This window comes from Mustelus asterias, chromosome 28, assembly GCF_964213995.1.
Source record: "Mustelus asterias chromosome 28, sMusAst1.hap1.1, whole genome shotgun sequence".
Lineage (NCBI taxonomy): Eukaryota > Metazoa > Chordata > Chondrichthyes > Carcharhiniformes > Triakidae > Mustelus > Mustelus asterias.
This window is the reverse complement of record NC_135828.1, coordinates 18495832-18520235: the sequence shown is the minus strand read 5'-3', so window position 1 is coordinate 18520235 and position 24404 is coordinate 18495832. Positions and strand designations below refer to the sequence as shown.

The 24404-nt window shown below is 44.3% G+C and overlaps 1 protein-coding gene across 1 annotated transcript in view; it reads right to left on the bottom strand.

Annotated features, from left to right (window-relative positions):
- The window catches only part of ercc6 (excision repair cross-complementation group 6), a 71079-nt gene continuing 46675 nt past the window's right edge, over positions 1-24404 (bottom strand). Inside the window, exons 12-21 of the mRNA XM_078199639.1 lie at positions 24068-24163; positions 23418-23636; positions 21445-21555; positions 21178-21297; positions 20308-20402; positions 17243-17388; positions 14402-15193; positions 12485-12683; positions 10161-10239; positions 1-6361 (exon numbers count right to left, since the gene is read on the bottom strand). Coding sequence (XP_078055765.1) covers positions 5939-6361; positions 10161-10239; positions 12485-12683; positions 14402-15193; positions 17243-17388; positions 20308-20402; positions 21178-21297; positions 21445-21555; positions 23418-23636; positions 24068-24163 — 2280 coding nt within the window. The 3' untranslated portion in view covers positions 1-5938. The remainder of the gene's footprint in view (positions 6362-10160; positions 10240-12484; positions 12684-14401; positions 15194-17242; positions 17389-20307; positions 20403-21177; positions 21298-21444; positions 21556-23417; positions 23637-24067; positions 24164-24404) is intronic.

Genomic DNA, 24404 nt, shown 5'->3' with positions numbered 1-24404 from the left:
ATAAAGACATTTATTATCAATTTCAGCTATTGAAATTTTCCCACAAACCATAGAAGGTTGGTGTTACATGAAACTCCCTTCGCCAAAAAATGATAGTAAAACAACTTTTAGTTCCTGTATTTTGTTTGAAAAAATACAATTAAACTGCGTGAAAAAACAATCTTTTTTCAATGACATCTTACCACATTAGCACCTGTGGCAAATTTGAGATATCAGCTTTCTGATTTACTTGTGATCTGCTGCCAGGGTAGATTACCAATTAGATCAGGGAAATTATTTTCATTTGGAGGGCACTGCCACATCTTTCACAAAAATAATCATTGTCTCACTTACTTGTGTTACAAGGTTTCGGTTGAGAATAGGCAAATTCAGGCCATAGAGTTATAGATACAGCATGGAAATAGGCCCTTCGGCCCAACCCACCTATGCCAACTAGATTTCCTAAACTGAACTAGTCCCACCTGCCTGCGTCTGGCCCATATCCCTCTAAACCTTTCCCATCCATGCACCTGTCCAAATGTCTTTCATATGTTGTAATTGTACCCCTCTCTACCGCCTCCTCTGGCAGCTCATTCCATACACGCACCACCCTCTGTGTGAAGAAGTTGCCCCTTTTAAATCTTTCCCCTCGCACCTTAAACTTATGTCCTCCAGTTTTGGACTCCCCTACCCTGGGGAAAAGACCTTGGGCTATTCACCTTATCTACGCCCTTTTATAAATTGCTATAAGGTCACCCCCTCATCCTCATATGCTCCAGGGGAAAAAAGTCCCAGTCTATCCAGCCTCTCCTTATAATTCAAACATTCCAGTCCCGGTAACATCCTTGTAAATCTTTTTTGCACCCTTCCCAGTTTAATAACGACCTACGAGTTGGACGTTACAGATGACTGGAATCAAAACAGAAAGTAGTGAGACAGCGAGGTCATGAAGGCTTTGGAATGACAAAGTAAAGGAATGTAGTCGGGACTGTGATGAACAGCATCGTTAGAAAAGACCCTGAATCTTAAAAGGCATTATAAATAAGCAGCCGACAGACTTATTATGAACAGTGGTCAAATTACAACCTCTCCTTTGATTCTGGTACATTCTGTAATTGGGCACCAAGTTGTTTAAAGTTTATCAGTGTCACAAGTAGGGCTTACATTAACACTGCAATGACGTTACTGCGGAAATCACTCAGTCACCACACTCCGACGCCTGTTTGGGTACACCGAGGGAGAATTTAGCACGGCCAATACACCTTAACCAGCACGTCTTTCGGACTGTGGGAGGAAACCAGAGCACCCGGAGGAAACCCACGCAGACATGGGGAGAATGTGCAAGCTCCACACACACAGTGACTCAAGCCAGGAATCGAACCCGGGTCCCTGGCGCTGTGAGACAGCAGTGGTAACCCACTGTGCCACCATTGTATTGACCTGTCAAAAACGCACCACAAATCAAAGGCTTTTGTGGAGACTTCTCTGCAATTTCAGGAACTCTTGTGGAAACTGCACAGTGATACTCGCACTTTTATACAGTAATAAATAACATTAGGAGCTACAGTCAACATTCACTGAATGCGATTGCGCGAGGTTGGAGGCAACCTGGGGAAAAACACCAGTTGAAAATTTTTTATGAAAAAGTTTTGTAATTACAAAACGAGAGATTCCATATTCCAGGTGGCACAATGGTTAGCATTGCTGCCTCACAGCGCCAGGGACCCGGGTTCGATTCCCGGCTCGGGTCACTGTCTGTGTGGAGTCTGCAAGTTCTCCCCGTGTCTGCGTGGGTTTCCTCCCACAGTCCGAAAGACGTGCAGGTTAGGTGCATCGTCCATGCTAAATTCTCCCTCAGTGTACCCGAATAGGCGTCGGAGTGTGGGCGACTAGGGGATTTTCACAGTAACTTCATTGCAGTGTGAATGTAAGCCTACTTGTGACTAATAAACAAACTTTAACTTTAATTTATATTGCATTCTACTCTTTCACCAAAATCATGGATGAGAGATTTTGCCTTCTTCCCTCTCTCCAAGATAGTGTCCACAGACATTATTTATGTCACTGGAGCAGACTGCGATTTGTGTTATCATTTTAAGGTCAAGGGAGAAAACAAGTCATGGGTTCTCGGTATGGAAGGGAGGATTAAGTTAACCGTATAACAGCTCACAATGCAAGAGATAAACAAGTTTGAAAGAAGTTAAATCTACAATGGAAATTTTGATGAACGCAAGGTGTTTAATGCTCAATAAGCTGTACGAGCTGCCTCTTAATTGTTTCTACACTTCATTAAAATAACCATAGGGAGGGAGAACTAAACTCATAAAGCAACTGAGACTGGAGTACAAATATAGCATGAGGTTTCATTGTTGTCATCAATATAAGTCAAACACTTATTCAAATCCTCATTCAATAGGTGAAGTGTTAAAAACTCCTGTTCAACATTGGAACAGCAAGTTATAAAGATATATTCGACCCATTCAAAAAGTGAAAAAAAAAGCTTAAGAGATCATCTTTGATGACACTGCCTGAAGGTAGCAATGAGGTGGGGATGCCGGCGTTAGACTGGGGTGGGCACAGTAAGAAGTCTCCCAACACCAGGTTGAAGTCCAACAGGTTTATTTGGAATCATGAGCTTTCGGAGCACAGCTCCTCCACCTGATGAGTGGAGAGGTAGGTTTCACAAACACGGCATTTTAAAAAAAGTTTATTTTAAAATAAGTGTCACAAGTCGGCTTACATTAACACTGCAATGAAGTTACTATGAAAATCGCCTAGTCGCCACACTCCGGCGTCTGTTCGGGTACACTGAGGGGGACTTTAGCATGGCCAATCCACCTAACCAGCACGTCTTTCGGACGATGGGAGGAAACCGGAGCATCCGGAGGAAACTCACGCAGACACGAGGGGAACGTGCAGACTCTGCACAGACAGTGACCCAAGCTGGGAATCGAACCCAGGTCCCTGGTGCTGTGAGGCAGCAGCGCTAACCACTGTGCCGTCCAGGTGTCACCGTGCCGCCCATATGTAGACAAAGACTCAATTGCAAGATAATCGACAGTTCATAGGATTTTGCAAACCCAGGCCAAATGGTGGAGGTATTATCTTGCAATTTAGTCTTTGTCCATATATGCTATTTTTGTGAAATCTACCTCTCCATTCACCTGATGAAGGAGCAGCGCTCCGAAAGCTCATGATTCCAAATAAACCTGTTGGACCTTAACCTGGTGTTGGGAGACTTCTAACTGTCTGAAGGAACTGAATACAGTGGACATTTAATATCAGCTTTTATTCTGAATGTATTTTGCATTTTAACTAAATGTCTTCTGACACCATAAGTATAGAATATTCTGAACTAGCTGGCTCAGTTACTCACACTGTTGCTTGAATCAGCAGGTTGTGGTTCAAACCTCCCTAGGAGCTTTTGGTTCAGGGTACTGCACTGCAGTACTGAGGAATTGCTGTATTATCAAAGGCATTGAGACATTACACCCATGCGCCAGTCAACTGGGTGCAAAAGATCCCAAAATACCATTCAGAGAAGCGTAGGAACTTCCCCCAGTGTTTGCCCAACACCATCACAAACAAATTATCTGGTCATTGATTCATGTGATGTTGGTGGGATCTTCTTTATGCATAGCTTGGCTTTTTATTTTATTTATTATTTTATTTTATTTTTTTATTCATGGCTTTGCATTTCTTTACTTGAGAGTTGAGTGCACTTCAAAAAGTAATCCACTTGGCTCAGGAGCACTGTCAAATGTCCTGAGGATGTGATGGAGTGCTACATAAATTCAAATTCTTCCTGCCTCCTCCCTGGGACCTCAGAATAGCATAAAAGCAAATTACTGCGGATGCTGGAATCAAAAGAGAAAATGCTGGAAAATCTCAGCAGGACAACACGTTATAGACTTTCCGGTCACAACATCGAATTCAACAACTTCAGATGATTAGCTCTATCCCACCTCGACCCCTTTGTTTCCATTTTATTTAATTTTTAACTGTTCTCTACCTTTTATTTATTGTCTTTTATTTTTCTTTCCCCCCCCCACTCTTTCCCCTATTTTATCCCCCCTTTGCTTAATTTTACCCTTCTCCCCCCTCCCCCCATATCTTCATCACTCAAAGCTTACCCTCTGATTTCAGCATCTCTGCCGTTTGGCCATTCACACCTTCTATTCTCTCTGTGGGCTGCCATTAGCAGCCTTTCCCCTTGGTTTTTGTAGCTATGACTCATCTTTTATCCCCTCATTCTGGAGTATAAATAGCTCCCACTTTCTATGCAAGACGATCTTTCTTACAAGATGATCAGAGGATTAGATAGGGTGGATAGTGAGAGCCTTTTTCCTCGGATGGTGATGGCTAACATGAGGGGACATAGCTTTAAATTGAGGGGTGAGAGATGTAGGACAGATGTTAGAGGCAGGTTCTTTACTCAGAGAGTAGTAAGGGCGTGGAATGCCCTGCCTGCAGCAGTCATGGACTCGTCAACATTAAGAGCATTCAAGTGGTTATTGGATAAACATATGGATGATATTGGAATAGTGTAGATTAGAGGGACTTTAGATTGGTTTCACAGGTCGGCGCAACATTGAGGGCCGAAGGGCCTGTACTGCGCTGTAATGTTCTATGCCTTTTAGCTTTGACAGAGGGTCATCTGGACTTGAAACGCCAGCTCTTTTCTCTCCGTACAAACCCGCTGAGATTATCCAACATTTTTTTCTTTTGGTTTCAGATTAGCATAATATTGGAGGCTTGGAATTTTCATACAATGCCTGCTTGGACTGTGGAAAAAAAAGTATCAAGCAGTTGAAAGCATATTTAGCAACACAAGACCTCCGTGAAGTAGAGGTAGGTGCTGACTGACATCACATTAAATCTTACTGCCTTAAGTTAGATTTATCTATAGCATACAAACAAGTGCAGGATGGCACAGAGTTTAGCACTGCTGTCCCACAGCGCCAGGGTCCCAAGTTCAATTCCGGCTTCGGGTCACTGTCTGTGTAGAGTTTACACGTTCTCCCCGTGTCTGCGTGGGTTTCCTCCGGGCGCTCCAGTTTCTTCCCACAGTCCAGGTTAAGTTGACTGGCTATGCTAAATTGACCTTAGTGTCAGGGGGATTAACGGGGCAAATCTGTGGGGTTGCAGGAATAGGGCCTGTGTGGGATTGTGGTCAGTGCAGACTCGATGGGCTGAATGGCCTCCTCCTGTACTGTAGAAATTCTAGAAGTGTTATTTTTACTGGAAGGTCCAATGCCCATGTTAAAGTCTGTAATTTGAATAGATGTTCTCATAGAATCTACAATGCAGAATGAGACCATTTGGCCCATCGAGTCTGCACTGACCACAATCCCACCCAGGCCCCACCCCGTAACCCCACATATTTACCCTCCTAATCCCCCTGACGCTAAGGGGCAATTTATCATGGCCAATCAACCTAATCCGCACATCTTTGGAGTGTGGGAGGAAACTGGAGCACCCGGAGGAAACCCAGTCAGCTACGGGGAAAACGTGCAAACTCCACACAGACAGCCACCCGAGGCCGGATTTGAACCTGGGTCCTTGTCACTGTGAGGCAGCAGCGCTAAAGACTGTGCCACCGTGCCAGCCCGTGATGACGTTCACCCACTCCCTGGAAATCAGTTCAACGCAAGGAAGACATTTTTAACAAAATAAAAAAAAGATTTATTTAGGATGTCTGTCTGTATGAATGAATCTAGTTCTTATTATTTACAGTTGAATTATATACTAATTATTAGTTAATTGGCTTATGCTAATTAAAGATTCCCAAGACTAGCGCGGGAGCAAATTGAAATCAGTTTTGTCTTTTCAAGTTTCATTTCTGTGTAGTCATGGATAACTCAACATTTCCTATTTAAATTATTGCACTAAGCGGCAGCAATTAAATGCAGCGCTCAGTCACACTGCTGACACGATTCGGCAGAAGCACCCGGAACATTCACCGAAATTCTGGTTTCAGTGTCCAGATTCCGTCCCCAGATGCGTTTCTGTGGAACGTGCACAAGTTCCGGAGGAGTTCCCGGAAAATGACCGTCTGCGCAGTCGACATCTTGGACTGAAACTCTTGCAGTATCTCGGTGGTCGTGGCTTGCCCGTCGCTGCTAGCCTGGAACGCGATGAAGTTCCGCATTTCCACCAGCAGGTCGTCGTGCTCGGTCGGGACAGGAGGGGGCGCCGCGGCGGCGGCGGGTTCGGCGCTCTCATCGTCTTCGAGCCTTTGGAACAAAGTCAGGTGATTCCTCGCCCGCATTTTAGCCAGCAGCGAGCAAGAGGATGGAAGCGTGCGACTCGCCTCCTCTTCCGTCGCAACGCCACTGAAGTGAGATCTGGCAACTTTGTCCTTTTCTGTGACGGCGGCATCCTATGTGGAAAAAAATAAAACAGTGGATTTTGTTCAAATAATTCACAGCCCTATTATCAGTAAAGATATCATGTCATGCAAGTTAAGATAGCATCAGTTAAATCTTCCTCAATCCTTGCAGCAACTATCATAAACGTTAAGGGGATGAGTGGCACACTGGTTAGCACTGCTGCCTCACAGCACCAGGGACCTGGGTTCAATTCCCGGCTTGGGTCACTGTCTGTGTGGAGTTTGCACATTCTCCTCGTGTCTGTGTGGGTTTCCTCCGGGTGCTCCGGTTTCCTCCCACAGTCCAAAGATATGCGGGTTAGGTTGATTGGCCGTGTTAAATTGCCCCTTAAGTATCAGGGGGATTAGGAGGGTAAATACTTGGGGCTATAAGGATGGGACCTCGCTGGGATTGTTGTCGGTGCAAGCTCGATCTGCCAAATGTGTTCTGCACCATAGATTCTATGATTCTTTGAGTCAAATTTCTGATATAAAACATTAAGCTGATGCTCGTGACTCACTGCAAGACTTTACTCACAAGTTATCCAAAAAATATTCGATCTGTAGTACCATGGGATCTCTACAGTGCAGAAAGGTCATTCGGTCCATCCAGTCTGCACTGAAAGAGCATCTCACTCGGGCCCAACCCCGGCCCTATCCCCGTAACTCCGCATATTTACCATGGCCAATCCACCTAACCTACACATCTTTGGACTGTGGGAGGAAACCGGAGAACCCGGAGGAAACCCACGCAGACATGGGGAGAATGTGCAAACTCCACAGAGTCGCCCAAGGCTGGAATTGAACCCTGGTCCCTGGCGCTGTGCTAATCACTATACTACTACTATGGCGGCACGGTGGCAAAGGTACAACAGTTACAGCGCACATAACTTGGATTACAAGCATGGTAAAATGTAGGCGCAACATCCAGCTGCCCAACCATTCAGTGCTGTAGTAATATTACACTTTGCAGTATAACACTGGAAAACATAATGTGGTCACTTTACATAAATATCCTGTTTCTAATAACTAAATCAGAATTTAAAGTGGACCAACACTGCTTGGGGAAGGCTACGAATGTGCAGATAGGTCAGCGCACTACTTGTCTGAACCAAGGTTAGTTCAGGTATTTCTTACTATACAAACTGTCTAGCTTGGATTACGAGCTCAGGTATGTTTACTCAATACTCACATACCACTTAGCAGCATTGCTGAATACAACTGAACATTTAATACACTGGTCACTAGCTGCCCAACTAGAGCACGAAAGTTAAGGGTCAAAAGACACAAAAGGTTGCAGCATTGGGCAGCAGTGGTTCGCACTGCTGCTTCACAGCTCCAGATACCCGAGTTCGATTCCCGGCTTGGGTCACTGTGTGTGTGGAGTCTGCACGTTCTCCCCATGTCTGCGTGGGTTTCCTCCGGTTTCCTCCCACAGTCCAAAGATGTGCAGGTTAGGTGCATTGGCCGTGCTAAATTGCCCCTTAGTGTCCCGGGATGCACAGGTTAGCGGGATAAATATGTGGGGTGACGGGGATAGGGCCTGGGTGGGATTGTTGCCGGTGCTGACTCGATGGGCCGAATGACCTCCTTCTGCACTGTGGGGATTCTACATCTATGAAATGTGGTACAAGTAACTAACTATCCACCCATTTTAACACCCATTTGATGGAGGCAACATTCTGACTGAACACTTCAATACAGGCTCAGCACGTACATAGAATGCCTACATCTTCGATTGATCTGAACTGAGGTGCTTCTGTTCCTCTCAGTGTACCAATCATTCAAGTTTAGCCCACGGTTAAATCACCAATGCTTTCCAAACACGAATGTCAAGTTTGTCGGGTCCAACACTAGTAACATTATACATTTATACAACCACCTTTGATAACTACCAAGGCATGCCACTAAAAAAGAATGAAGGAATAGAGGCCAAGACAAGAAGTGAAAGCTGAGGAAGGAGGGTCAGGATTCTGTTTTTTTTTGAGGTGCAGGTGATTCTGATGATGGATAAAATGTGAGGTTTCAAACACAACTCCAAACAGGACAAATAGCCTCAGTTGTCAGTGCCTTGGGGGTTAATTTGCTTTCATATGAACATACAAATTAGAATGGGAGTAGGCCACTGGGCTCTTGCAGACTGCCCCACTATTCAATAGGCTGATCTGACTGTGATCTCAACACAGCATTCCACCCACCTCCGAGAACCTTTGACTCCCTTGTTAGTCGAGAAACTATCTACCTCTGCCGTAAAGATATCCGTCGACACTAGCTCCACCACTCTCTGGGGAAGAAAGTTCTGAGGATTAACAGCCCTCTGAAAAAAACATTTCTTGTCTCTGTCTTATTTTTAAACTGCACCCATTAGTCTGGTCTCTACCAAATCCTTTCCACCCTCAGGATCTTGCATGTTTCAGTAAGATCAGTTCAATCTTCTAAACTCCCAAAGGAGTGGCGCAGTGGTTAGCACAGCTGCCTCACAGCGCCAGGGACTTGGGTTCAATTCCGGCCTCGGGTCAAAGTCTGTGTGAAGTTTGCACGTTCTCCCCATGTCTGTGTGGGTTTCCTCCGGGTGCTCCGGTTTCCTCCCACAGTCCCAAGATGTGTAGTTTAGGGGGATTAGCGGGATAAATGTGTAAGGTTACGGGGATAGGGTGAGGTGGGGAGGGCCTGTGTCGGATACTCTGTCAGAGAGTCGGTGCAGACTCGATGGGCTGAATGGCCTCCTGTACTGGAGGGATTCTATGATACAGGCTCAGCCTGTCCAATGTCTCCTCACGGGCTAACCCCCTCATTCCAGGTATCAGTCTAGTGAACCTTCTCTGACCTGCTCCTACTGCATTTATATCCTTTCTTAAGTAAGGAGACCAAAACTGTTCACAGTCCTCTAGAGATGGTTTCACCAACACGCTGTACAACCGTAGACTGCCCTGTACAATGGAGGTCAGTTAGCTCAGACGGCTGGTTCCTGATGCAAGTGGCGTCAACAGCGTGGGTTCAATTCCTTACCGACTGAGGTTATTCATGAAGGACCGTCTTCTCAACCTTGCCCCTCGCCTGAGGTGTGGTGATCCTCAGGTTAAATCACCACCAGCCTATGGTCATCTGGGACTATGGTGACTTTACATTTACAACTGTAGTGAAACAACCCTACTATAATATTCCATTCCCTTTGCAACAAACAACCTTTCTCTATCGTTTGTCACGTAGCTGACAACCAAAGTCTGACCAATATTGTTAGCCCAGAAAGGAAAAGCTTCTAATCTTGTAAATTTTCCTGCGGCTGTCAACAGAACCTTTAGGAAAAAGTAAGGGAAGATAATGGAAGTGTTTCTTTTGCTTTTTATTATGCTACCTTAACAGTGTTTCATTTGTGATCTTTTAATCTGGGCGATGACTTCTTTCTACGTTAATTTTACAAACTTAATTTCATGTGTTACTTGGAACCCAATGTCAATAAAATCCCTGAATACTCCGCAACAGCCATCAATAGGTGGGTTCAATTCCTTACCGACTGAGGTTATTCATGAAGGACCGTCTTCTCAACCTTGCCCCTCGCCTGAGGTGTGGTGATCCTCAGGTTAAATCACCACCAGCCTATGGTCATCTGGGACTATGGTGACTACTCAAGTCCTATCAATAACCATCAATTGCACAGTAGGACAATGAACAATGGTTAAAGTGATTGTTACAAATTATTGGAGTTTCACGTTACCTCAATCCGCAATTAATTAACAGCCCGGTAATAACCTGCAAGCATTCTATTATTCCATATTAGTTAGGCAATTAGTCAAAATCATGTCAACTCTACCTTGCATTTTTCGGGAGTGGATTTGGAGGAAGGGTGGCTTGCTGGAAGCAGTGGGTTTTTCTTCTGGCCGAATCTTGGCCTAGGACAAGAGATAAAGTCCGCGTGAGAAAACGGTGTTAAGATTTTGAACCAATGCTATAACATTTTTCAAAATCGTAATGCTCTCACAGCACATTGCTTGTTGTCCCTTGAATCCATCACATTACTTTTTCAATTCACGTAGATACTGTTTACACAGAGACATTACGCTGTGCTTTAAATGCCGTAAGGCCACTCAACTTAATCAAACAGGGACTGAAATAAAGGAGGAAATAGGTAACCGAGGGGGATCAGATGACACACAAAACTCAATCCAACCCCCGTCACTCACTCTTGTTACGAAAATACATTTTTGTTAATTCATAGGATGGGTTTAATGTGTATCTAATTCATCAGGGCGATATCAAACAAACCCTGCTGCTCTGAGATAGTCTGACCTCAGAAAACTTTGCTTTGTTTTCCCAAGAATATCAACTTAACAAATGCAAGTTTTTTTTGGTCAGATGGCCTCATAGTACCTGGAAGGTGGGACTGGAGTCAAGGACCTCACTGTTTGTCATGGAGTTGCTTCAAGATATGGAAGGATACTTCCCAAAGTGGGTTCGTAGAACAAGGGACCTGACTCAATAGGTTCTCTCCATGAAAGAATTGACTTATCGGTAAATCTCATTTTCTCCATGAAGCCTGTTACAATTTTGGTTAGTCATTTAATCTTGCTTAACACAAAAGTCGGCATGTATTGGCACTTCCCACAAGCCAAAACTGGGCCGCAAGAACATGGTTAACTGTCAGAGTTATTTTGAGATTGAACAATGAACCCCTTTTTCCTTTGGGATGTGCACAGGAATGATGTGGGCTGCACGCGAGCTTTTTGTGATCCATCTGAATTAGCAAAGAAAACCCACATTATCAGTCTATGTGGCTCAGGCAATCAGGGTACTTATACAGAAGGCGGAAAAGTTGGTTAGATACAATATTTCACTTTGTCCTATGTTTCAAAATTTTAATTTTCAATGTCTAAACAGTTCTATTCAGTAACTTTCAACTATAGAGACCCTTGTGAAAAGTTTCATAGCAGAGGGGAGGTGATGGCCTAGTGGTTTTATCGCTAAATGATTAATCCAGAAACTCAGTTAATGTTCTGGGGACCTGGGTTCGAATCCCGCCAAGGCAGCGGCGGCAATGTGTTGACTCTCAAATGGTTAGGGACGAGCAGTAAAACCTGGCCCAGCCAGTTAGGCTTACATCCAAAAAATGAATACAAAAAAATGTTCTACTGAGAAGCATCATGTAAATAGGGCAAACTTGTTAATAGTGGACTATGTGAAAACAAATCTCCGCAATAGTACCATCTAATATATGATCCAGTGTTACTCTACGGTGGAATTTAAATTTCTACGGTGGAATTTAAATTCAATAAAAAATATCTGGAATGAATGGTGACCATGAAACCATTGTCAAAAAAAGCCAACTGGTTCACTAATGTCCTTTAAAGTTTATTTAAAAGTTTATTTATTAGTGTCATAAGTAGGTTTACATTAACACTGCAATGAAGTTACTGTGAAAATCCCTTAGTCGCCACACTGCGGCACCTGTTCGGGGTGAGGGAGAATTTAGCACCTAACCAGCACGTCTTTCAGACTGTGGGAGGAAACTGGAGCACCCGCAGAAAATCCACGCAGACATGGGGACAACGTGCAGACTTCGCACAGACAGTGACCCAAGCTGGGAATCGAACCTGGGTCCCTGGCACTGTGAGGCAGATAGTGCTAACCACTGTGCCACTCTGCAACAAAGCTAGAAGAGTTGATGGATAAGCAATGTTTCAGCATTTGAAACCTTCAAAGTGCTGTTCATCTTCATTAATTACAGGTTTAACATATCGTTTCTGCGATTTTACTGGGCGAACACAAGTAAAGAAAATGTAGTTCATAAGTTAAACAGGGGATCAGCAAGTGGCCATCATGATTTTGAATTGCTAGAAAAACCCGCCAATAGGTTCATTTTTGCCTTTCAATTAAGGAAATCTGCTGTCCTTTTCCCATCTGGCTTCCACAAGTGTGGCTGACTCTTTAACTGCTCTAAGCAGTCACTGAGTTGTACTGAACTACTTTCGGGAAGACCGACCATCACGTTCCCCGGGTAGACAATAAATAAATGTTGGACATTGCCAGCGATGCAATCTTCCACGAACAATTCCTTTTAAATCACAAAAACAAGTTCAACGAAAGCAATAGTTAAATAAACTTCCATTGCAAAAAACAATGCTCCGGCTAATATCGTACTTTACACCGGGTGACGTTCCTGACAGCTGACTGCCGCCGATTCTGGATGGTGCACCAGATACGCCCAGGCAACGCTGCCTCGAGGCCTTCAGTGCTTTCAGAGCGTCCTGAGCAACTCGATTAGCCTCTGCTTCGACTAATACATAATCGGGGTTGGATGACTCCATAATAACATCGTGCTTCATCACGCTGTGGATTCCTTCATGAATCAGAAAATAGAACCAAATCAACAGTGTCATTTCCATCGTGGCTATCAACATTTAGACCATAAGATATAGGAGCAGAATTAGGCCATTCGGCCCATCAGGTCTGCTCCGCCATTCAATCATGGCTGATATGATTCTTATCCCCATTCTCCTGCCTTCTCCCCGTAACCAGCTCTTTCTGTACTGTAGAGTTTCTATGATTTCTATTCTAACCCCTGATCCCCTTATTGATCAAGAACCTATCTATCTCTGTCTTAAAGACACTCAATGACCCGGCCTCCACAGCCTTCTGTGGCAATGAATTCCACAGATTCACCACCCTCTGGCTGAAGAAATTTCTCCTCATCTCTGTTTTAAAGGAGCGTTCCTTCACTCTGAGGTTGTGCCCTCGAGTTCTAGTCTCTCTCACTAGTGGAAACATCCTCTCCACATCCACTCTCAATATTCTGCAAGTTTCAATTAGATCCCCCCCCTCATCCTTCTAAACTCCATCAAATATAGACCCAGACTCCTCAACCACTTCTCATATGACAAATCCTTCATTTCTGGGTTCATTCTTGTGAACCTCCTCTGGACCCCCCTCCAAGGCCAGTACATCCTTCCTTAGGTATGGGGCCCAAAACTGCTTACAATATTCCAAATGGGGTCTGACCAGAGCCTTATACAGCCTCAGCAGTACATCCCAGCTCTTGTATTCTCGCCCTCTAGAAATGAATGCTAACATTGCATTTGCCTTCCTAACTGCCAACTGAACTTTATGTTGTGAATTAAACTAGACTGTCTCCTGTTAATTATGACTTTTTTAGCCTTTTAATAAAACATTACAGGTTGATTGGCCATGCTAAAAGTCAGGGCGATTAGCAGTGTAAATGCATAGGGTTATGGGGATAGGGCCTGGGTAGGATTATTGTCGGTGCAGACTCAATGGGCCGAATGGTCTCCTCCTGCAATGTAGGGATTCTATGATTTCCATGATATCAACTTCTAATACATGAAGTTAAATGTTATAATGATAAAAATAATGATGGAGTGAAGGTGCTATGTAATATAAATCATCCAACATCAGCTCTGAAATGGCTTAGCAAGCACTCAGTTCAAGGACAACTAGGGATGGGCAATAAATGCTGGCCAGCCAGCGACGCCCATGTCCCAGAATGAATAAAGATTCACAATAATGCACTATAATTTGCTCTCCCATATTGGTAAAAGTTAACCAGAATGCGAAGGAGCCTACCTATTTATCTAACAGTCAACACACCTAAGCTATTTGGAACATTTGATCCAAAGTACTTTTTTTAAACTAAAAGTTTATTTATTAGTCACAAGTTGGCTTACATTAACACTGCAATGAAATTACTGTGAAAATCCTCCAGTCGCCACACTCCGGCGCCTGTTCGGGTACACTGAGGGAGAATTTAGCACGGCCAATTCACCTAACCAGCACGTCTTTCTGACTGTGGGAGGAAACCGGAGCACCCGGAGGAAACCCACGCAGACATGGGGAGAAGGTGCAGACTCCACACAGACAGTGACCCAAGCCTGGAATTGAACCCGGGTCCCTGGCGCTGTGAGGCAGCAGTGCTAACCACTGTGCCGCCACACAACGCTATCATGTAATGGAAATCTTACCACCAGACTGTAATTTTAAAAAATAATACCAAAAATCATCTTACACATAAATACACGCACAGAAATATATGATCAGAGTTACCGGATTTTCTGAAGAGCTTTTCCAGCACATAATCGTCGCTCTGCCTGCAGACCTCCTTCTCCTTTTGTTCTTCCTCACGATCCCCCTTTTTAATTTTCTGCCTCTTTACCAAGTGAGGAATTCGCTCGCCTTCAAAATACGCATCCTTGTTGCGCTTGTGCTTTCTGCGTTTGTGCTTCTCGTTGTGTCTGTGGGCTGAAGGGGCTTCGCTCTGCTCACCCCCAGTCGTTTGATGTTTCGTTTTAGACCGGTGTTTATGATGAGGTTTATGACCCTCGCCAGTTTCAACCAGGGCTGCGCTCTGCGACGTTTCTGAGTTCAGGGTAGAGCGTTTGCTCTCCTCATCCAAGACAGTTTGTCCTAGTCTGTGGTCACGATCAGAGAGTCCAGCTTTACTGATGGAGTCCACTGAGGTTTTAAGTTCTGCATTATTGGAATAACTGTCAGCTTCTTTGTGCACAGGGTTGGCAGGCTGATCATTGCCAGAGGTAACATTCAAGCCGTGATATTCTGTGCCTGAACTCGCTGCAAATTCAGCGTCTTTCACTTCTCGTTTTACCCGCGTTTCACCACTGCCAAAATCACTGCTCTCTTTCACTTCATTCTGTGGATTAATAGAGAGTCTTCCCGACTGCTTTTTCGCTGAGTAGCACTGGAAAGAGAAATTGGGTGGTAATTTGACAGGCTTGCTGGCATCCTGATCTGATGGCGAGACATTCCTCTGCCGTGAACCAGAGATTTTCCCCGTTTTCTTTCGGTGAATGGCAGGCACCTGAACATCTGAACCTGTGCCTAACCGAGGACAAACATATTCACTGCAATTAATCAAGAGCCTATTAAACAAAATATTACAATATGAGATTTACACTAGTACAGGCCTATGTGACTACATGGGAGGGAGGTGATGGTCTAGTGGTATTATCACTAGGTTATTAATCCAGAATCTCAGCTAATGTTCTGGGGACCCGGGTTCGAATCCCGCCACGGCAGATGGTGGAATTTGAATTTAAGAAAAAATATCTGGAATTAAGAATTTACTGATGACCATGAAACCATTGTCGGAAAAACCCATCTGGTTCACTAGTGTCCTTTAGGGAAGGAAATCTGCCGTCCTTACCTGGTCTGGCCTACACTTGACTCCAGAGCCACAGCAATGTGGTTGACTCTCAACTGCTCTCCAAGGGCAACTAGGGATGGGCAATAAATGCTGGCCAGCCAGCGATGCCCATGTCCCACAAATGAGTGAAAAATAAATAAAGAAACCATTGCTGGTACACTGATTGCTTCTTTTACTTTCAGTTGTTGGCTTTTCAGAAGTGGGGACTTGGGGAAAAGAAACCCTTTAGGAGTGGATGACACCACAATGCAAAAAGAAAAACATCAGGCACGGGGATTCGTGTCCCCATGAATGAATATAAATGAAATATTTCATAATTAATCATTTGCTGGAAAATGATTTGGGACATTCGGAGAACATGAAGTGCACAATTTAATTACAAGCTTGTTTTAACTGAGCAAACCTACGATAATCCAGCCAACTATTCATGCCGTCCAAAACTGGCTGCTGGGGTCACCCCGTTCCCTTAGTTATCAGATTGTTTAGTTCCTTTCAATTACCCACCTCCGCAATTCGCCCATCACCCAGCATCTCTTGGGGAAAATTAACAAGTGTCTCGGTATTAGCACTGTCGCCTTTTGAATCAGAAGGCTATGGGTGAGAGTCCCACTCCAAAATATGGAGCACAAAATATAGACAAGACATTCCAGTGCAGCACTGACTGTCGTGGGCGGCATGGTGGCACAGTGATTAGCACTGCTGCCTCACAGCGCCAGGGACCCAGTTTTGATTCCCAGCTTGGGTCGCTGTCTGTGCGGAGTCTGCACGTTCTCCCCGTGTCTGCGTGGGTTTCCTCCGGGTGCTCCGGTTTCCTCCCACAGTCCAAAAGACGTGCTGGTTAGATGCGTTGGCCATGCTAAATTGCCCCTCAGTGTACCCGAATAGGCGCTGGAGTGCGGCGACAAGGGGATTTTCACAGTAACTTCATCGCAGTGTTGTTATAAGCCTACTTGTCACTAATAAATAAACTTTATTTTAAGGGAGTACCGGCTTTCAGATAACACTCCATCTGCACTCCCAAGTGGGCATAAAAGATCCCATGCTGCTATCTGAAGAAGAGCAGGGGATTAGCATCCAGGCCAATATTAATCCCTCAACAAGATGTTGATCTGGCCATCATCACATTTTGGCTTGGAGGAGCTTACAATTCACAAACAGGTTGCCACGGTGCCTACCTAATAACAGGGACTGTGCTTTAAAAGCACTTACTTTGGTTAAGTGCTTTGGGACATCCTGAGGTTAAGAAGAACACTATTTCAATGCAAAGCCTTTCATTCTTTAACTGTCCATGCGGATTCATCAAGCACATTCTTCTCTTGTTTTTAAGTTTATTTATTAGTATCACAAGTAGGCTTACAGTAGCACTACAATAAAGTTACTGTGAAAATCCCCTAGTTGTCATACTCCAGCGCCTGTTCGGGTACATTGAGGGGCAATTCAGCATGGCCAATGCACCTAACCGGCACGTCTTTCGGACTGTGGAAGGAAACCGGAGCACCCGGGAGGAAACCCACGCAGACGTGGGGAGAATGTGCAAATTCCACACAGACAGTGACCCAAGCTGAGAATTGAACCGGGGTCCCTGGCGCTGTGAGGCAGCAGTGCTAATCACTGTGCCAAAAGAAATAAGATAAGGGGCAGTAAGTGCGGTGAATTACAACCCTGGTATTCTACTTCATAATGCACTGGACTTGTTCTTTTGTTAACTTCAAACAAGATAATACCTGCAAAGATCGCACTTGTTTCTGTTCCCTGAGTGCCATCTGGGCTACTCAACGTGAAAAGCTCAGTAAGATCATTAGATTTGAAGAACCGTCTCTGCTTTGGGTCTTTCAATATTCGATTAGTCAGGAACTGTTTGAAAATTTGCCTATAATGAAGTGAGAATTACATAATTCATTTAAAGAAACCACATATGAAAAGATTTACAACTTCCTCTAATTAATTTAGCAATAAAAAAAATAAAAAAATCACTTGCTTCCTGAGTTACCCTCGGAACCGTATAGCTCCAGAACTAACCTGCATTTTAAATGTAATCACATAACCTTTCCACAACTCGTGAACCTTACCCAATTGTAAATTTATTACATTCCAAAACTGTTTCATGTCCCAATGCTAATATATTAATCTCTGACAAAAGTGGTTAAACATGTAGAGTATTACTAAACAATTACGTGCAGGAAGTCTCAATTTTCCCGTGGTGCTCACAAAAAGTAGTCATCCACCATCAATTTAATGTCGTCTCCCCCACAAACATGATGCCTTAAGTCGTGTGTGTTTGGGGGAGGGGGCAGGGAGGATAGGGGCGGCAGTTTGAGAGTCAACCACATTGCTGTGGATCTGGAGTCACATGTAGGCCAAAACAGGTAAGGACGGCAGATTTCCTTCCCTAAAGGGCACTTGGTGGGGCGGCACGGTGGCACCCAGTTCATGTCTGTCAGTGTGTAGGGTGAGAGGCAGCAGAAGGCAGTGGCATTGTCACTGGACCAGTAATGCAGAGCAAGATCTGGGCACCAGGGCTCAAATCCCACCATGGCAGATGGTGAAATTTGAATTTAATTAAAATGTGGGATTGAAAGCCCATTGTCGACTGTCGTAAAAACCCATTTGGTTCACTAGTTTGGTTTACTTAGTTTAGTTATTAGTGTCACAAGTAGGCTTGCATTAACACTGCAATGACGTTACTGTGAAAATCCCCTAGTCGCCACACTCCAGCGCCTGTTCGGGTACACTGAGAATTTAGCATGGCCAATGCACCTAACCAGCACATCTTTCGGATTGTGGGAGGAAACCGGAGCACCCGGAGGAAACCCACGCAGACACGGGGAGAATGTGCAGACTCCGCACAGACGGTGACCCAAGCCGGGAATCGAACCCGGGTCCCTGGCGCTGTGAGACAGCAGTGCTAACCACTGTGCCACCCCACCTAGTGTCCTTCAGGGAAGGAAATCTGCCGTCCTCACCTGGTCTGGCCTACATGTGACTCCAGAGCCACAGCAATGTGGTTGACTCTCAGATGGTTAGGGACAGGCAATAAAAGCTGGCCCAGCCAGTTAGGTTTACGCCTGCAAAATGACTACAAAAAAAAGTTTTTTTTGTAAAGTAGCTTTTTAAAAAAAAGCTATTGAGAAGCGTCATGTACATAGGACAAACTTGTTAATAGTGGATGGACTATGTGAAAACAAGTCACCGCAATAGCACCATCAGTACACGTGATCCAATGTTACTCCATGGTTCATTTCTCATTGATTTAAACAAAAACAAAGCTTTTCTACTTAATTTTGGTTTACATTACAGGAAGAGAATCAAACTGCAGTGTGCAAACAATGATGGGTGGCTGCAGGAAAACAGAAATACTGGACGTGTACAGCTGGTATCTGAAAGAGTAAAACAGGATTAATGTTTCACATGAGATCCTCAATCAAAACCTCAGTGAAAGGGGAATAGCAGGTACAGTGGGGGGCAAAGACATTGGCCCCTCATCTGTCAGACGTGGGTTTAAATCAAAAAGAAAATTTTTGCTTCCTGTTGTTTTTAATGGTGATAAATTGAAAGTGTTAAACCAAACTTAATTTAGTTGCTCGTGGACCTACAATTAAAACCGCTCCAATGGTTAACACTGCTGCCTCTCAGCGTCAGGGGCCCGGGTTCGATTCCCAGCTTGGGTCACTGTCTGTGTGGAGTCTGCACGTTCTCTCCGTGTCTGTGTAGGTTTCTTCCAGGTGCTCCGGTTTCCTCCCACAGTCCAAAGATGTGCAGGTTAGGTGGATTGGCCGTGCTAAATTGTCCCTTAGTGTCAGGGTAACCAGCTAGGGTAAATGCATGGGGTTATGGGATAGGGCCTGGGTGGGATTGTGGTCGGTGCAGGCTCGATGGGCCGAATGGCCTCCTCCTGCACTGTCGGGATTCTATGATTCAAATTCAGTATTAGTTGTTGTCACTCAGAAATAGCATGGCTGATATTAGAAAAGAGAAACTAAGACCGTCATAACAGGAGCTATTCTTCTGAGGCTGGATTCACGTAACTCATAGAATCCCTACAGCGCAAGGGGAGGCCATTCGGCCCATTGAGCCTGTGCTGACAACAATCCCACCCAGGCACTATCCCAGTAACCCTGCAACCCCCCTGACACTAGGGGGTAATCTAGTATGGCCAATCTTTGGACGGTGGATGGAAACCGGATCATCAGGAGGAAACCCACGCAGACACGGGGAGAACGTGCAAACTCCACACAGACAGCGACCTAAGGCTGGAATCGAACCTGTGCCCTTGGCGCTGCGAGGCAGCAGTGCTGACCACTGTGCCGCCCAGTGATTATGATTCCATGAACCCAACAGAGGGTTTTTGAAAGGTGAAAAGTTCCAGCCCTCAGGCTACAACGTCTCTCATGTATTCGGATTGTTTGCAGGGATCCCAACCAAGATATTAATCGGCTCTTCTCTTTCAGAACAGAATTATCTGCTGAACATTCCCAGTGTTTTCTCATTTCACTTGAATTCATGTTTCTGCTTGTGTTCCACTTTTATATTTCTCTACATGGATGAATGCAGAAAAACACAATTGCACTTCTAACTGGAGAGTGCTCGGGAGGGGAGAGGGGGAATTGAGAGTCAATGTCTTAGTGGTCACCCAGTGTGAAATTAAAATGTTACTGCTTGCTAAACCATTAAAAGTAAAACAAAATAGATCCTGGGTTAATGTACAATGTTGGCAAATTAAAAAAAATCAACCGACAATTTACAAAGTTTAACACGACGGGACAAGCCGCAAAGGCATTCGCAGTCCGACCTGTGGTAGATTTTCTCTTCAATCGATCCGGCTGTCAGTAACCTGTATATGGTAACTTGTTTCTTTTGGCCTATCCTCCAGGCACGTTCTCTGGCCTAAAAGGAGGAGCATTTGGTGATTATTATTATCCGCCCGTTTTTGCCGCCACTGAGCACAGCAGTTCAGAAATCACATGTCAAAAGTGCAAGCGCAATTCGTTTCTTGAAACAGCTACAGTTCCAAGTTATACTTTTTTATTTATTGCCAAAACGATGAGTCTTTATTGCAGGGAAACACTCTACAAGTAGGGCAAAGGTTTAGTCACATTATAGTTTAGTAAAAATTTGTTACAGCCCCACCTGCACAAAGCAGTCATACTACTAGAATCCCAGCAGTTTTTAATTAAGTTTTCTACACACTTTACACTCACTGTAATTGCTGACAGCTGAACAACCATACTGCATGCACCCAACCACATGTGAATCAGCCGAGTTTGTAGGCAACACTTTATTTCAGAATACCCTTAACGCCTGTGCAAAGTGAGCTGTTTAGTGTCAGCGTTGGGTCAGACATTTCAAAGCGGCTCAGATTATTTCAATATGTCCTGCGATTTCCCAGGCACGAAATCTATCACATTCTCCGTCCCGACCAGAACAATTTAAACCGGCGCTGCCACCAGAGTACATGAGGTAATAAAAAGGCACAGATTGCAGATTTCGGCTGCTCCCGATGCAACACGCTCAGCTCACACTTACGAATGGACATAATTGCTTAATGACTGCCCCAAATGCACATGCAGGTATGTGGCGTTGTGTTCGAGTACAGAGGAGAGATGAAAGCACTGCAACAATTCAACGCCGCTTGCACTGACACAAAGTGAAAAGGGCCCACCTGCGTGTCAGTACTCGGGTTCCAGTCAGGGTCGTAGATAATAACTCGGTTCGCTCCTGTCAAGTTAACTCCCAAGCCGCCAACTCGAGTGGTGAGGAGGAAGACAAATATCGAGGAATTCTATAACATGAGAACAGAGCTTTTGTTCTTAAGAAATGTTTCTTCATCAAAAAAAGGCAAATTTAAGCTCGGCATGTATTAACAAAATAAATGCACTGATGCAGCACAGGAGTAAGCATGAGGGATTTATTTCTTTGAAGTTTTTACCTCATTGTATCTGGAAATAAGTGTCTGTCTAGAGCCAACTGCAGTTGTTCCATCCATTTTCAAATAAGAATAGCCTAGATTTCGTACAAACACCTCCAAGATGTCCAACATCTGGGAAATAAAGGGGGCAAAAAATATGTTTATCTGGTTCGTGCAGGCATATCTTTATGCATCTATCCATTTCCTGAAAAGCAATTCAAAATTAATTTTACACTTATTTTTAAACATAGTTTCTGGTCTAAGTTTGCCATCATTGCAAGAGGATTCGAGTATAGGAATAGGGATATATTTTACTGCAATTGAATAGGGCGTTGGTGAGGCCACACTTGGAGTATTGTGTTCAGTTTTGGTGTCCTTATCTGAGGAAGGATGTCCTTGCTATAGAGGGAGTACAGCTGATTTACCAGGCTGATTCCAAGGATGGCAGGTCTGTCATAAGGGGAGAGACAAGATCGGTTAGGATTATATTCACTGGAGTTTAGAAGAGTGAAAGGGGATCTCATAGAAACTTATAAAATTCTAACAGGGTTAGACAGGGTAGATTCAGAAAGAATGTTCCCAATGGTGGGAAATTCCAGAACTAGGAGTCAGAGTTTGAGGATAAGGGATAAACCTTTTAGAATTGAGGTGAGGAGAAATTTCTTCACCCAGAGTGGCGAATGTGTGGAATTCACTACCACAGAAAGTAGTTGAGTCCAAAACATTGTCCGATTTCAAGAAGAAATTAGATATAGCTCTTGGAGCTAAAGAGATCAAGAGATATGAACAGGAAGGGAAGAATCAGGATATTGAAATCAAACATAGAAAACATAGAATCCCTACAGTGCAGAAGGAGGCCATTCAGCCCATCGATTCTGTACCGACAACAATCCCACTCAGGCCCTCTCCCCGCTTAAGTTACCCTGCTAATCCCTCTAACCTATCACATTCTGGGACACTAAGGGTTAGTTTAGCATGCCCAAACAACCTAACCCCGTACATCTTTGTACTGTGGAAGGAAACCAGAGCACCCGGAGGAAACCCACGCAGACACGGGGAGAACATGCAAAATTCCGCACAATCACCCAAGTTGGGAATCGAACCCGGGTCCCTGGAGCTGTGAAGCAGCTGTGCCGCCCTGATCATTTTGATCAGCCATGATTAAAAATGAATGCCGCAGCAGACTCGAAGGGCCGAATGGCCTCCTCCTGCTTCTAGTTTCTACGCTTCTATCTACATTATAGAGCAGAATACAAATCCGTTATTTGTAAAAGAGATACAGGTCCAACAATACTCTGTAATGGCAGAGAAATGTAAATATGCAACAAGGTGGTTTTTAATTTTAAACCTGCCTTTGTTCTAAATGAAATGACAAAAATCTGAATATTGATCAGTTAAATCACAGCTGAAAATGTGCCAAAACCCAATTTAAACAACATTATCTGGCACTCTGTCAACTCCTACACTGCTACAAGTGTAAGGTCTTCAGCTAATATTTAAAATACCTCAAATCCTGACATATAAAATATGAATGCATTATTTCAAAGAATGCACAAAAGGTGCAGTTTGTCCAACTCAGAACCAAAAGGTGGGGGAAATGATTAACTTCAATTATTATTGGGAAGCAAAGACAGAGAGGGATTAGATTTTGAAATAGGAATCAAAACAATCAGTGTGATAAACATGTGCAATCTTGCTTTTGCTTGGCAGCGAAGAGTGTTAATAAGTGAGTTTGTTCTGCGTTGTATAATTGTGATGATGTGGAGATGCCGGCGTTGGACAGGGGTAAGCACAGTAAGAAGTCTCACAACGCCAGGTTAAAGTCCAACAGGTTCATTTGGAATCACGAGCTTTCGGAGCGCTGCTCCTTCATCAGGTGACTCACGTGAAGCTCGTGATTCCAAATAAACCTGTTGGACTTTAACCTGGTGTTGTGAGACTTCTTATCAGCATAATTGTAAACACATCTTAGTGTCTCGGTTGAACGTGCTAACCTGTCGGGATTGAGAGAAAAGCAGCACGCGATGTCCTTGTTTGTGCCACAGCTTCAGCAAGGCGTCGACGACGATCATCTTCCCAGAACGCTTCCAATAGCCAAAGTGCTCCTCTTCGGTCAACTGCTCGTCGGGTACCCCCTTCAGGATCTTGGGGCCACCAGAAAAGAGGTCGGGGTGGTTGCAGATCTTTCTGAGAGCGATCAGGCCAGAGAACACCTATATTTAGGTGGGTGGTGCGGGGGATGTGAAGGGGGAAAAAGAAGAGACTAGAATGTCTTGATTGTTTGTTCCAAACTCTATCCAAACAGCAATGTGTCTACGTAAGGACATAAGAACTTGTGCGCAAGAGGCCTCTGTACACAACCCTGGACTGTGCGAGTAGGTGGACTGAGTGTGTTTGGACTACACATGTGTCTAGTACTGATAATAAGCACCTTGTACGTCACCGCACTGAATGGAGTTCCTTAATTATTTATCAAACACTTGAAGCTCCATTTGTTATCCTCTGTAAGCACTCACGGATTCGTATTGGAGTTAAAGAGCCTGTCGTTGCCTCTGCAGTAGACAAAAGGGGAAGCTCACTATTCTTAACCCCTGCCCGCCCCAGCAAGCTTCTTTACTGAATATATAAAGCAGCAGCGCCACACCTGCATTTCTCTGTTGAGAATCTGATAGACTTCCTTGGAATCTATAAAGTTTTGGTAGACTTCACGTTGTTCCTCGGTTAAGCGACAGAACAAGACCTGCAATAAAAGTTTCAGAGTCAGTTCCCTTTACAGAGCTCGTTAGGGGAACCCTGTTACTTGGAGATTTATTGCACAAAAGATTCCGTGACTAAAATGTTACTTTCACTCATTCAATTGTAGACAAGAAATAGGTCCTTCACTTCAAAATGTTATAGAATATTAACGTTAGCTGCAAACTGACAGTCAGAAGATGAGCAATACAAATTCTGAACTAAGTGCCAATGCTGGGAGCTTCTGG